General features: G+C 31.9%; 1 protein-coding gene across 1 annotated transcript in view; it reads left to right on the top strand.

The window, feature by feature from the left end:
- LOC129221122 (low-density lipoprotein receptor-related protein 6-like) overlaps window positions 1–4,941 on the top strand; it is a 41,271-nt gene extending 36,330 nt beyond the window's left edge. The window contains exon 8 of the mRNA XM_054855566.1: window positions 2,806–4,941. Coding sequence (XP_054711541.1) covers window positions 2,806–3,530 — 725 coding nt within the window. The 3' untranslated portion in view covers window positions 3,531–4,941. The remainder of the gene's footprint in view (window positions 1–2,805) is intronic.
- Window positions 4,942–14,409: the final 9,468 nt, after the last annotated feature.

Here is a 14,409-nt window from a genome sequence, read left to right as displayed (position 1 = left end):
ACATTACGTCATTGTCTCCTTTTTGCAACGTTTCTAAGCGTAATAATTCATTACTCAAATTGAAAATTATGTATATATATATATTTTACCTCCTTAAAATCTTCTGCGGTTTTATAGTCAATTTTATATTTTGAGTCATTCGTTTCTGATTTCAAGCTAGAATTCGTTTGTTGGGTCTTCTGCGCACTTGTACTGCGCAAGATGGCATCTGAGGAATTGATGGACATTTTCAGCGATTTGTTTAAAAATTCATTTAAAATTTTCTAGTTCGAAATTTAGAATTTAGGATTCGTTGTGCAGGCCCCAGGAGTACGTTTGATTTTTGTGCATCACTTCAGAAATTTCTTTCATCCGTACAGCAAAGATGACGTCACTGCAGAAACAAAAATCAAGTTTAACCTTGAAAATTGGCTCAATTAGGATTGCAATTAGAATTGCTTATATCTCCTATTCTAATTAATTGAGAGAAATGGAACAAACATCATCATGTTCGGAAAGGAAAGCTCTTTCCAACGGCATATAATGTTAGGGGTAGAGGGGATTTTTTACTCCCTAATTTCGGGAAAAACCTGAAAAAAATGGAAATTTCAGCTTAATTAGTTAATTATGAAAAAACTAAATAGAAATTTAGAACTTGTGCTTCGAGGTGCAGACCTCTGGGGTACGTTTGAATTTTTACCCGTTTTCAGAGCTGTAGGTGTTATGGGGGCTTCTGACCATTGGGTACAAAGAAAGAAACAAAGAAACAGTCTGCTTTATATATATATAGATATAGAGGAAAGTATTGAATTCGTGCAAATTTTGGAATTTCAACGGATTTGAACCTTTTGAGGTGTGCTGAGTCCATTTCGACCATTTTTGGAAAATGTCTGTCTGTGTGTGTGTCACGTATGTGTGTGACCAATTTATTGTGGCTGCTCTACAATCACGACTACCACATGAAATGGAACGAAATTCGGTACACATATGTGCCGCTATGTGAACTTGTGCCGATTGGTTTTTGGCGCGAATTCCTCCAAGGGGGTTGCAGCGATGGAACGTTTCTTGACTTATGCGTGCCTGCTATTCCCCAGGAAGTAACAGCAGGAATCAAAAAAATTTGGTCCATATGTTTCCCTAAACAGGTACAGGGGCTGATTCAATTTTGGTGTTAATAGCTCAAACGGGTTGAGCTATAAAACGTTTTTTGTTGTCAATTGTGACTGCTGTATCTCAAGAAATAATGAACGAATCAAACAAAAATTTATCGACAAGCAGCCCTTAGAGGGTATAAGATGTGATTCTATTTTGGCGTCATCAGCTGAAAAGGGGGTGGCGCAATTGAACGTTCTTTTTTTCCATTGTGTGTGCCATATCTCAAGAAGTAATGCTACGTTCTAGGTGAAATTTGGAATAAATATGAATCCATATGTAAACAAGCGTTGGTAAAAATAGTTTTATGATTGCAACAATAAGAAAGATAAATCGTAATAGACTGTCGTCTGCGTATTTCGCGTGATTTTAATTGTTGGAAAATGACCACAAAATTGCGATAATCTAAACTTTTTAACTGTTGGCATCTTATGTTTGTTAACAAATAAATGTTTGTAATTATTTTATGCAAGGCTTTTAAAATAATTTTCAATTTTCATTCTTTGCTTTGCTTTTGAGATAAATCGGGAATTGGGATGGTTGTCAAGTTTTGGAGTGTGTAATTTTGTTTTTGTTGGGAATATTGTTTCCTCGTCAAGCATGAGAGAGGGATCAGAATTATTTGAAAGATATAGAAGAATGTTTCGTGATGGCCACAACATACTAGTAAAGAATATATTGCCACCAAAGCCAGTGGCAGATGTACCATGGTGTGATTACAAAGGGCCCCCATGACCATAGCGGCCCTTGAAGGGGATTAAAAAATACTCATGATAAAGTTTTTACATATTTCTTTAATGGGCGAATCAGCCACCAAAAATATTTTGCAACAAGCTTTCAAACCTGTAAATTTGCCACTGGAGAAAATAAGAAATAAAGCCAACAATCATCAGTTCTTGTAGTTGGTTGTTTGGGATTCCCCATGAAGTTTGTTGATACTTAACAACACATCCCGAACTTGTTTTTCTTTATTTTTTCTCAATCTTGAGGTCTCTAAAAAGAAATTTAATATGAAAACGCCTTCCAAATTTTTGTTGGTTTTGTAGAGAAAATTTATGCGAAATGATAAGATATATCTGCATGTTCTGTATGTTGTCCTGCAGAATCTGCTACAAAGAAATGATAATTAATTTGTATTCACACATACTGTAAGTTGGACTAATGTATTTACATTGATCTGCTCAAATTCATTATAAATAAATTAAAAAAGTGTCTATTAAAATTTCATGGTTTGTGATATGAATTTCATACCAACTCAAAAATATCAATTATTTGTACATTATAAATATAAATACTGGTATATTTATTAAACATTCCAGTTTTCAAACTTTGATCACATTATAAGCAAGCAAAGGTTGAAATATACAGGCATTAGTACACAACCGTGTTCCTAAGCATGAGCAGTTCAATTTCATATTCTGAAACAATTTCAACTTGTTTCGTGTTGACATTACCTTTTTGAAGTTTTCTGTATAATAATTGAATATTCAATTATGTTTTAGTTTTACTGATGTCTTTAAGAATCATGTTCAAATTGTTTTTATCAAAAGTAAGCTAATTTGAGAGTTTTTGCAACTCCCTCCTCAATGTTTTGTATCTACCCTTTTACTTTTGAAGCATTTATTCATTTTTTTTATTGCCAATATTTATATTAATTCCTACTTCTTTTGATAGGCCTGAGAAACAGTGTTTTAACAGCTGCAGTAATGGGATCATTAATATGTGCTCTTTTACTTGTTATTGCTATAAGCTGTACTTGTCGCTTACATGCTCTTCGTATCCTTGAAAGCAGACTGATGTCTCGTGAGACACCTCTTTCCCGCCTTACCAGAGAGTTCTATTTTAGAGAACCCCCACCATCCTATGCTGTTGCAGTTGCAGGTCAACAGCGTCGCAACTTGTGTGTCGAGAACGTGCATTATGGAACTCCTGTTCGCCCTAATCGTAGAAGAAGTCGACGTTCTCGTAGTAGCAGAAGTCCTGCTCCTCCCCCACCCCCACCCCCTGCTTCACGAAGCCATGTGTTTGTCGGACCTGATGGTAGTATGTCTGTTCATTCTGCTCCACCAGAATCATCTCTCACACAGACACATAGCTCTTCATCCACTGTGAGCACTCCTGAGAACAGTGTGCAAGCTCAAGTGCCTGCTGACAATAAAACTGAGAGAGAATTGCCAAACTCTGTGCAAAAATTGAGTCTGCTAGGCGAAGAAATGAATGAGAGTAAAGGTGTTGTTCAAGAAACAAGTGACAGCAATGTGAATAGACTAGACTCTGATTCTACAATGCTGAATCTTGAAGACTTTGGTGGGAGGTCTAATGAGACTGTAATTCAGGCTTCTGAGGGAAGTACTGATGCATATTATTGTGATAGCGACAGTGAACCTCTGGTCGCCTAGATAGTATTTGGTTTTGAAAAATTTTGCATTTTTATCCATGTCTGACTTAACAATTGTTGCAAAACATTACAAACTATAAGTGATCATTACTTAAAGAATTTTTCATACAGTTGAATCTGCATATTATTTCTTTTTCTTTCTTTTTTTACTTCCAAATATACATGCAAATGCTTACAGATAACCTAGATGTTTTTCTACTTCTGAACCAACTTCAGTTTCATATTTAGTTATACTAGAAGTACCTCACTTTCCACGAGTAAGTCTACAAGTAAGTTTGCTTCATAGGAGGAATGATTGCAGTGTGAAAATAATTAAACTTTCTTTTGTATCTCTGTTTACTAAAATATGTGTAACAGAATACTCTACCAAACTGCACAAGTTACATGGGTGTTGGAATGACTAGCAAAATTACATCAAAAATCCAATTATTTTGAAAATTTCATTAGTATCTTCGAATAAAATTATAAATTTAACTGCTGCTGAATACACTCTTTTTTTTTTTTTTTTTGTTATGTGATGTGTTTTCATTTGAACATGTTGTTTACTTAAATAGTTTATGGCTTTTATACACACAATTTACATGCTACTGTTTTATCCTTCGTGTATACACTTCATTCAACTGTGTGCATTCATGTACCTGTATAAATATATAGTTATGTTAAAAACTGATATTTAAGCAATATATGAGGCTGTATATTTACTCTATTACTTAGAGCGTTAAAAATTATGATCTGATACTAACTTCAAAAATCTGATTTAACTTTTTGAAACAAATGTGCCTAAGTTTTGCCTTATAAAAATAAACTGTGCCTTTTCTTCAGAATACTTAAACATGTCTTTGTTATTTACAGGGTTGCCCTTTCTACTAAGTGAAATTCAATGGTTAAAACTGTGAGAGATGTGAACTTGATCCTTAAAATAACCCTTAAAACATTTTTTCCTGTTTTTATCTGCCCCTCTTTTAGCAATAACTCATTACAAAAATTAGTTCGAACAAAGAAAGTGGGGTTTTAGGAGTAACTAATGCAAGCGAACCCTCTGCTTGCACATATGAGGGTATTACGGATTTCATTCCTGGAAAGGAGTGAGGAACTCTTCTTTCCTGCATTAACTTCTTGGCCATCTTCAACAATTAACAGCTTAGATTCAGGTAAAAGACCCAGCTTGTGGAGACCCTCTGCCCCCCCCTCCCCACTATAAGTCTGGACTTAAAGCCATATTGGCAATCCTAGTAATGTAATATATGCATGTATGGACAGTTGTGCCCAAAAATCAGCCTAAGAGAAAATTCTGGCTTGTTATGATCAATTTGGCTGTGCTAGTTCTCATTACTTTAGTATCAAGGGTCTATTGAAGATTGAATGGGAAATACGAAGGTATTTCTTAAACTATGTGTAGTTTCTTTATTTTTCTTGCAAAAAAACAAAAGGAAAAAAATCTTTTAATGGAAAATAATGGAATGAACTCATAATGGTTTGAATGTGAAAATGAAGAAATATTTGAATATGTAATCTTACGTATTAGACACAAACTGCTTTTTAGTTGTATTAATTTCTAGCATTGCATTTTTAAAAAGCTATTTTGGACAATACCTAATTACTTTTATGACTAAATAATATCTACAGAAACTTGAATTTACTTATTACAGATCAATACTCTGAATAATTACATTTAAAGAAAATCTTTTGAATGAAAACTTAATAAAAAACTAATATAGTAAAATGATGTATATGAGGTAAATCACTATTTCTAGCATTTGGTTTTTTTTCTTTCTAATGGGGCTGTGTTAGAGAGTCTCTTTTTGCTAACCTAGAGGGATCTCCTTATCAGGGGCCCGTCACAAATGACTTTTAAGCCTCCCCCCCCCCATATATTGCTTACCCCTTCCCTACATATATTTCACCCCTTATTTTAAAATTCTTGAGGCTCAGGCCTGAACCAACAAGGGTCCCTTCACCCTCAACCCCCCCCACCTGCTCCTAATATGGCATCCAGTCATTCTTTTATGAACATTTTGGTGTGAATGTTAATGGCACAGAGAGTTCAGGCGCCTAGTTCTCTGCCAGATTTAGGTACCTGGGCACTCTTCTATGAAAAACTGCACCAGGGATTTGTTTAATTTTGCCAAGATTACTCAAAGCCAAAAGAATACTCAAGGGATCTTTTATATACCACATAATCATACAACATGGGTGTTGACAATTTTCTGCATATCGAAAGTTCGCGAACTGGTAACTTGGACCATGGGTCAGAACCTGTGTCTGAAGGTGTAATGAAGCCAACACTTTAACACCATGCCACCCAGCTGATAAATGTGCATTTTACATGGCATTTAATATTGTTTCATTTATTAGAAATATTTCCTCATGTTTATCTGTAATAACCATTTTTACATCCTTCATAACTTTTTAATCTTTTCAATCTCCATTTTCTTCTTGAAAAAACCCATGTTCACAAGCATACTTATGTCCTTCGGACCCATGTTGAATGAAACTTAGTGGCATCCCTGTAGATTTATTGTTATTTCTATCATAATGAGGTGCATACAATATATCTTTCTAAAAATGAAAAGTAATAGGTTGAAAATATTCTCACTAAAATTATTTTATTGCATTAATAGTGTTACAGCAGTTTACTAATGTTGTTTCTTTGAACGTTTATACTTACACTTTTCCTAGAGTATATTTTTTTCGTTGTGAAAATATTGCAATGCTGTACTTTAGTTCAGATGTTACTAGCCTGTGGGCCGCGACCCCAAATGGGGTCATGAAGCATATTTCATGGAGTAGTGATATTATTCTTATTTTTAAAATACATGTTAGTTTAATTTTGACATAATGATATTACTTTAAAGTGTATAATAATATGTAAAATAATTAGTTTTCAAACCATTACATAAAAAATCATTTTTTCCTTTGTTGAGATGTTAATTGCTCTTACTTTAATTAATAAAATTATATTTAATTTTATTCAAATAGTTGCCATTGAGTTTTAATTATAGTAATAGTTGATTGTATTATGTGTGTTTTTTTTTCTTTTTTCGGCAAAATGAAAAAAAGAAATTTATAAGCTGTGTATTTAGCACAAATGTGTAGGAAATCAGAAAATCAATTATTGAGTGCATAAATGTTGAATGTGTCAAAACATATGTTGAAAATTGTAGTAGTTCTTTTTCCCTGATTTCTGCTATGATACACCTAGAGTTGCCAATTATTTAATTGGCCTAAAGGCAGTTGCAACAAGAAAAGTTTGGAAACTATTGCTTCCGATGTAAACTTAATGGTGCCTTCATTATTAAAATTCATTGATTATATGTAGTTGAAATTTTGTATACAAAACTTATATTTACTACATCTGTTACATGTAATTGTATATTATTATTTCATTAATTATTCTGAACATTCATGGGATTGAACAAAAGTGTTCAGATTTTGGGGCGTTCGCTATTAACGGAGACTGGAAAATGCGTATGTATTCCCCAGGACCATCAAAAGGTGTTCAGAATATCGGGGTGTTCATATTAGAGAGAGATATATTATTATTAACCAATTTTATAATATTCTCCCATAAATTTAATAATTTTCCAATAGGTTAAATCAAGGGTTTTCAAAATTTTGTTGATTGCAACCTATACGTATGAAAATATGATTTGTGGTATCCTATTTTATCTCTATCTTTATTTTAGCGTCACATATTAATCAATACTTCATTGAAGTGCACCTCTTTCTTCCTAGGGAGAATTCATAAGTCAAAAAAGAAAGTTTTGTAAATGTATGTGTATCATCAGATATTTACTTATAAGACTGAAAAGATTCAAGATTAAAGTTTCCACTCAATAAGTCTTCATTACATATACACGCTGAATTTTTTTGCAATTAAACGCAAAATATAAATTTTCATATGTGTCCATGTTTTTTTTTTTTTTTTAATAATTTTTAAATGTCATGGCCCCCAGTTCATTTCAAATAATGCTAATTTAAATAATTTTAAATGATGGTATATCAAAATTTGTTCATTTTAATCTACTTACTAGGAATTTTGGTACATATATTTATGTACAACTTTATATTCTGCTTGTATTTTGACTCTCACATGTTGTGTCAGCTGTATCAAATTAGATGCTTTTTTTCCCTTTCTTTTTCTCTTTTCTTTTCTTTTCTTTTTTTCTTTCTTTTTTTTTTGTCTGAACATGCCTTTAACAGAATCATATATTTATGTACCTAAGTATAATCTGATGCTCTTGTACAATTATAATAATTCATAACCAAGTTTGGTTTGAATGTATTATTTGTTAAAAAATTTATCCTGTTTTAATTTGATTTGTTTTAACCAATGTAAATGTCAAAAACTACTGGTTATAATTCAGTTCAAATTTCAGATCTTTTATGTTATTGTTATTACCTTTTTTTCAGTTGTGCAAAACCCTTTTCTTCATAATTTCACTTGTATGATGCAGATTTAGTATCTTAATTGTGATGGTAAACATTCCCTTTTATTGTTTTGTTGCTATTATAAGTTGTTGTAGAACTAACGTGAGCTCTATTGAAAGAGGGGGAAATAGGGCTTTTTTTTACTTAACACCTGGCACTTTTGCTACAAAGGGTAACTTAAAGGCTACCTCAATGTAATGCGTGAATGGATCTAAGGCACAGTAAGTTGCTGCTTGGTAGTGAAATTTCATTCGTAAAGAATATTCCGTAACAAATACTGTGTATTTTTATTTTAAATAGAACTTGGTTCTTCATAAATCAGTTTCAAGAATTTAAATTAAAAAAAAAAACATTGAATTAAATACCAAATATGGTTATGATATATTCATATATTTTTCCACATACACAGATATATAGCCGAGTTCAAAAAAGAAATATCAAATTATGAGAAAAAGAGAAATATATCGAAGAAAATCAAAAAAGTTCTCTGCTAAATTCAAAGCATATATGAAATGAGATTAAAAGAATTTAGTTCATCCACATTTGTATTAAAGGAAATGTGAGTAACATGCAAAAAATGTATGTTTTAAGTATGTTGCATTTATTGTAATACACCAGCATTAAGTATTTTGATTTGAATCAAATTAATAAAGAAAAAATATGTGCACTAAAAAAAAAAAAATAACATATACAGTTATGCCTGTTTATAAGGGAAGGGCCATAATTAAGTTGAAAGGACCCAACGAAACTTTTGTTATAGCCTTGATTTGATTATAAAAAAATTAATCAATAATAATCAGCGAAAAATAGTGGCAGATCAAGCATTTTTTGGATGTGATAACCGGGTTGTCTGGAATATTGCATGTAAACAATACTGTTTTATAAACCTAGAATATAAATGGATTTGCTTTTTCTGCGTAGCACAAGATATTTGAATTAATTTTCCCAGTCTTTCTTTGTAACTTTCGGTCTTTTATTAAATGCTTTTGCTAGAGCCACAACATACCCTGTTGGAGTACATTCTTGAAAATAATATTTTGAGCAAAAATCTAAGTTTATCTTCATTTAAGAATGAGTCTAATACACAAGCTTCAATATCGCAATTTGAGCCAATATCTCGGAAGAAGTTACTTTTTTATTCAGGCTCTCTCATAGAATTTTATTCCCCTATTTATTTATTTTGAACATTGTGACATTTCGTTACAATGTTCAAAACGTCTTCTGTAAAAGAAAGTTTTATTTCACTATGAATGAAGTTTATTATGAATTTTTCCACTAAAAACAAGAATTAAACTATTACTTTATAGCCATAAATTTGCTACTTATGCAGGGGTGCTCCCCCCCCCAAAGAGTAAGAGCCACCTCCTCCCTAAAACAAGAGAAATGCCCCTCAAAACCCCCCTAAAAATTTCAGTGGTGCAGTCTGGGCCTTGACCCCCCTATCATACAACTTCACTATTAATGGGACAGACAAAAAATACATCGTAATGTTTCTAATCAAAAAAAAATTTCATGATTCATCAATTGTTTTCAAATATGAATTCAACTAAAACTTTGTAACAGCTCTTAAAAATATGAACTGAAAAAAAAAAAAAAAAAAAGCTAAATGAATGGAAGCATATTGAACTTAACAGATCTTTAACTGAAAACCTTCTTGCTTATTGAAAAAAGATGTGCAAATGTTGTATGGGTCTTTTACGAGAAATATTTTAATAGTATTATTTTTCATCAACTCCACTCGGAAATTGATTAGTAGTTCTAAAAAATTAAATTATTAGTTTCATGTAGTGTACTTTGAAGGTCGTTTGCATTTAGCTCTCAACGACTTAAATTTTTTTGTAACCTTCAATTCATATATTCTTTATATTTAAACAGCTCATTAAATGGTGCAATACTTTAAAAAAGTATAGTAATTTATTACACATAAACATTAATTTTCCCCAAGTTTATATATATATATATATTAAGTCTGTCCTAAAAAAAAAGTATCTTAAATATCATTATTATACGTATTTTACTGTAACACTTATTTTGTTTGCACACCTTAAAAATTGACTGATCTGTTTTGAATTAAGAGTTTAATATATGTAAATCTTGTTGACTTTTTAATGTTCTATACTTAGATGTAGTATCAACATATCAACTAGATGTACTAAGAGAAACCAATTCCATGGGCAAAGGCGACCATCCAGTAAATTGGCAAGTGTCTGAGTAAATTATATATTAAAAAAAAAAAAAAAATTCTGAGTGAAAGTTAAATTAGAGAATGTTTACTGTAAAATTTTAAAAACAAACTGCAACAACAAGGGCAGGATGTTTTTTTTTTTTTTTTTTTGTATGTGACACAAACAACTTTTGCCTGTCTATGTTCGAGATTCGCCAATCCCCTCCCGCTGGCGGCCCTTGATTTGCTGCTACAGAGTTGTGTATATAGTTATACTACATCTATGGTTTTATGTTGTTGGATTTTGTTGATCACAATATGTGTGGTCGTTGCTGTTAATTTTTTAAAACCATAAAAGCATTCATCTCGACCAAATATGTGCCAGATTTGATACCTAAACATAAAGTATTTTACTGTTTTGAATTACATATTTACTTTGTGTAGTCTAACGTTTATATTGTTTAATCAAAAATAAAACAATTTTTCTACACATTTTGTTTGATTTGTTTCTTAAATCTATGATGATGCTATTAAAGCCCAATGAAATTTAAAAAGTGGGATTATTAAGAGTCCTTTTTCCATTGCAAGAGGGATGTAAACCTGAAACAGGTGTAGTTTTATTTAAATTTGGGCTTCAATACCAAGCAAATTCAGTCGCATGTTGTAAGCAGAGATGATTGTGTTTCAGAAATACACTGGAATTCCAATAACTTCCATGCCTTTTTTTCTATTCAGCTGCAGAAAAAAAATTGACCATTGAGCACAATTTCACTTTTAGAAGTTCCTATTAAAAATTAGTTTGGTGCTTTTTCAAAAGATGCCGCTGGCTGTTACGAATGTTACATAGCGACAGCTAGCTGATTTAGGTGGTTAGACGTCTGTCAATGGAATTGCGTACAAAACCCATTTTTTTACAGTGTTCCAAATAAGATAAATTACTAAGCATAATTTTTGTTTGATTATTTTATTAACATTTGTAAGTAACAACATGCAAAGGAAATCTTGATTCTACACCAAGTTTCCAATGCGGTCAGGCAAAAAAGCCTGAAAAATATAACTAGAGTATATGAACATTGAAGGAATAAAACAAAGTGTTTTCCACAATGCACTGTCACAAAAAACCACACACGTGTAAATGTAAAAAGGAATATAGGCATTGTTCACAGTTAATACTTGTAAAGAACCCACACATCACAACATACAAATTACACATATTGAGTTATTTCATAACTGATTCACTTATTCCCATTAAAATACAAGGCACAGACTCTGTATTCATTCGAGAGTTATATTTACACATAAACAACACTTCACATTTCTTAACTACATAGTAGCATATGATATAGGTGTAGCATATTACAAGAAAATAATTTATAGTACTAAGCTACAGATCACTTTCTTAACTCTCCTTTTCTAGGGAGAATCCCCCCCCCCCCCCTTTACTGTCTTTATTTTCATTACTCTAAACTAGTGATGACGAAACTTTTGAGCCTGGTGTGTTCAAAATTAGCACCAGATTGGAGCTGGGTTTTTTTCTATGTCACATATAGAAATTTTAATAACTTTTCCACTATTTGCAGTCTGAGTAAAAATAGTTTTTGATTTTATATTTCTAGAATTTATCGATTAATTCATGAAAACAGGTACTCTTTAAGAAGAAGAAAAAAGCAACACTTATTAGATTTGACTTTTTTGTAGCTGTAGTTTAATGATTTTTTTTTTGATTAAAGGTTCATATTTTGTGCACTTCAAAGCCACACAAGAGCCCACAATTTCAACTGTGAGTAGGTTTCTTTTGTTTACCTTAATATTATTTAATGCTAAGAACAATGATTTTTAAAAATATGTTATTAGAAATTTTTCTAAAGCAATCACTAGATTTTATGTAGATAAATCAATGTGATGAGTGTAATAATTTTGGGAGTGAGACAAACATGAATTAAAACTTCATAGAAAAATATTGGAAGATAATTCAAATATTTTTGCATAGCACATATGAAAAGCTAACGGTATGTCAGCAAGGGGTCCCTAATGAAAAAACCATCAGTTAAAACTCGCCATTATATATCCATTTCTAAACCCAAAATGAAAGGATGTGCCCATTGTATGACGTAACAAGAGGGCCCCGGAATGAAAAATTGAGGAGGGGGTGGGGTATTTTCATTGACACCTCTAGAAATGCATAACGTGTTACCGAAAATACAATTTTGTCATCAATGCAACATCACTTTTCTCGACTTTCCTAATAGAGGACGTTGAGCAGAGTGCCTTATTTTCAAGTTTATATGCATGAAATATGCATTTAGTACACAGGGGTCAATAAACATGCTAAGAACATTTTGAATGATAGTCACTGCTACACATTTTCTCCAAAATACTTAAGTCTACAATTAAATTTTTTAACTCCTCTTATAAGGAATGAAAATTAACAATTAAAAGTTTTTCAGGGGGAAAAACTAAATAAAAAGATGAAAATTACTAACTATGCCTGAACCGATAGAACAAATGTAAAATATGGGAATAGCATAGACAGGCAACTTTGAAACTTGCTACGTGCATGTAGAGTTAGGAGTGGACACAGCCAAATGAGTTAAAGAAAACTTGTTTGTCTTCCCCTTTCAAAATAGTTAAATTTTGTTGTTATTCATATTTGAAACTTAAAAAGAAAAAAAAAGCTCTAAGCACTTTCCTTGAAGTAGAAACATTCAGCACAACTACTGGAGAAAAATAACCATAATTAGTGCATTTATGCTGCATTATTAATCTGGGTGTAGTTGCATCTCTTTTTTACGTTAGTGCTCGTGTTTTGGTCTTTTCCCTGCCCTAGTGATCTATGAGACGAAAAAGAATTTTGAATAACTTCTTTTAGGGTTTGCTTCAGCTAATAGAATATACAATTTACTATACAAAAGTATGTAATGAAGAACAATAGTTACAGTGTACACTGAAAGTTACTATCAGGGACTTAACTAGGTTGTCGCGCAATTGCTCTAAATGACCGACATACATTTCCAAAAGCTATGCAACCTTGAAATACCGAAATAAATTTTCAGAATTCTGTGTGAGGGTTGGGGGATTACTAAAGGTCAGCTACACAGATGGGCCCCATTATCAATGTAAGGGATGGTAGGATAGAGCAAAATATATAACAATGGGCGAGGAAAAGACCAAAATGCGATTACTTGAGGGTTAAAAATATTTAATTATGTATTTAAGAATGACCACTCACAGTGCCCATTAACAAATTACTGCAAAAAAACTGAAGTTTTCAAACTAAAATTGATCAACAAGCGGTGCCTCAACTTTTCCAACCCGAGGGCCTCACCTCATATAAAAATTCTTTTCGCGGGCCAGACTACGCATAAAATTTTAAAATATTTGAAATTTTTCTAAATAACATGGAAAATATTAAAAAAGGAAAGAAAATTAAAAACCAATAATTGTTGTTGTTATTATTGGATGCTTCTTATATTTAATTGAATCTTTTTCAGAAACCAATTTCTGAATGTTTGGCTCCAAATTTGTAACATTGTCATTAATTGTGCTTTTCGATTTTTAGCATTGGAAAAAAAAACAGGCCACACTGATCAGCTTCGTGGGCTGAATGTTACTTGAAAGTCGTAGGTTGGGCACCACTGCCATCAAAAGAAAAGCAATAAAAATTATAAAAAAGGCCCTGGAAAAAGATAACAAAATAGATGGTGACAGCAATCAAACAGCATGATTTCAAAAGGAAATAAGTACAGTAAACTCCTGATTATCCACCGAATAGCGAGGCACAGAAATCTCGGATAAGGCGAAAACCACAGATAATCTGAATAATAGGTAGAAAACTGTACTTAGTGTAGACAATAGCTAAAAATATTAATAACACTCAAACATACATTTAAATTATAGCTAGAAACATTGCTACATTTCATATACTCACATTGAATATAAAAATATATATATGTAAAATCTAAAAGCGAACACTAAACATAATCATAAGTTAAAAAAAAAAAATTGTGAAAAGACCCACAGATAATCAGGAGTTTATTCAGTTTTTTTTAATGCAATAAAGATTTTATTCCACTCAAGAAAATTGCATTTAGGTGTTGAACCTCACTACTATGACTACCTTTTGTTCCTTGCTAACACATTCACAAAGTAAGGCTTTGAGATTTTTAAGGTTACCTACAATCGTTTTTACAATTGTCATTCACAGTCAATAGTTTTCTCTGTGAGGAGAGGATCACACATACACAAGATCACAATCATTTCTAGCTCAAAATAAGTAACTTGAATG

The sequence above is a fragment of the Uloborus diversus genome, chromosome 4 (genome assembly GCF_026930045.1).
Source record: "Uloborus diversus isolate 005 chromosome 4, Udiv.v.3.1, whole genome shotgun sequence".
Taxonomy (NCBI): domain Eukaryota; kingdom Metazoa; phylum Arthropoda; class Arachnida; order Araneae; family Uloboridae; genus Uloborus; species Uloborus diversus.
The sequence above is the reverse complement of the archived record's forward strand: the minus strand, read 5'-3'. Positions and strand labels throughout refer to the sequence as shown.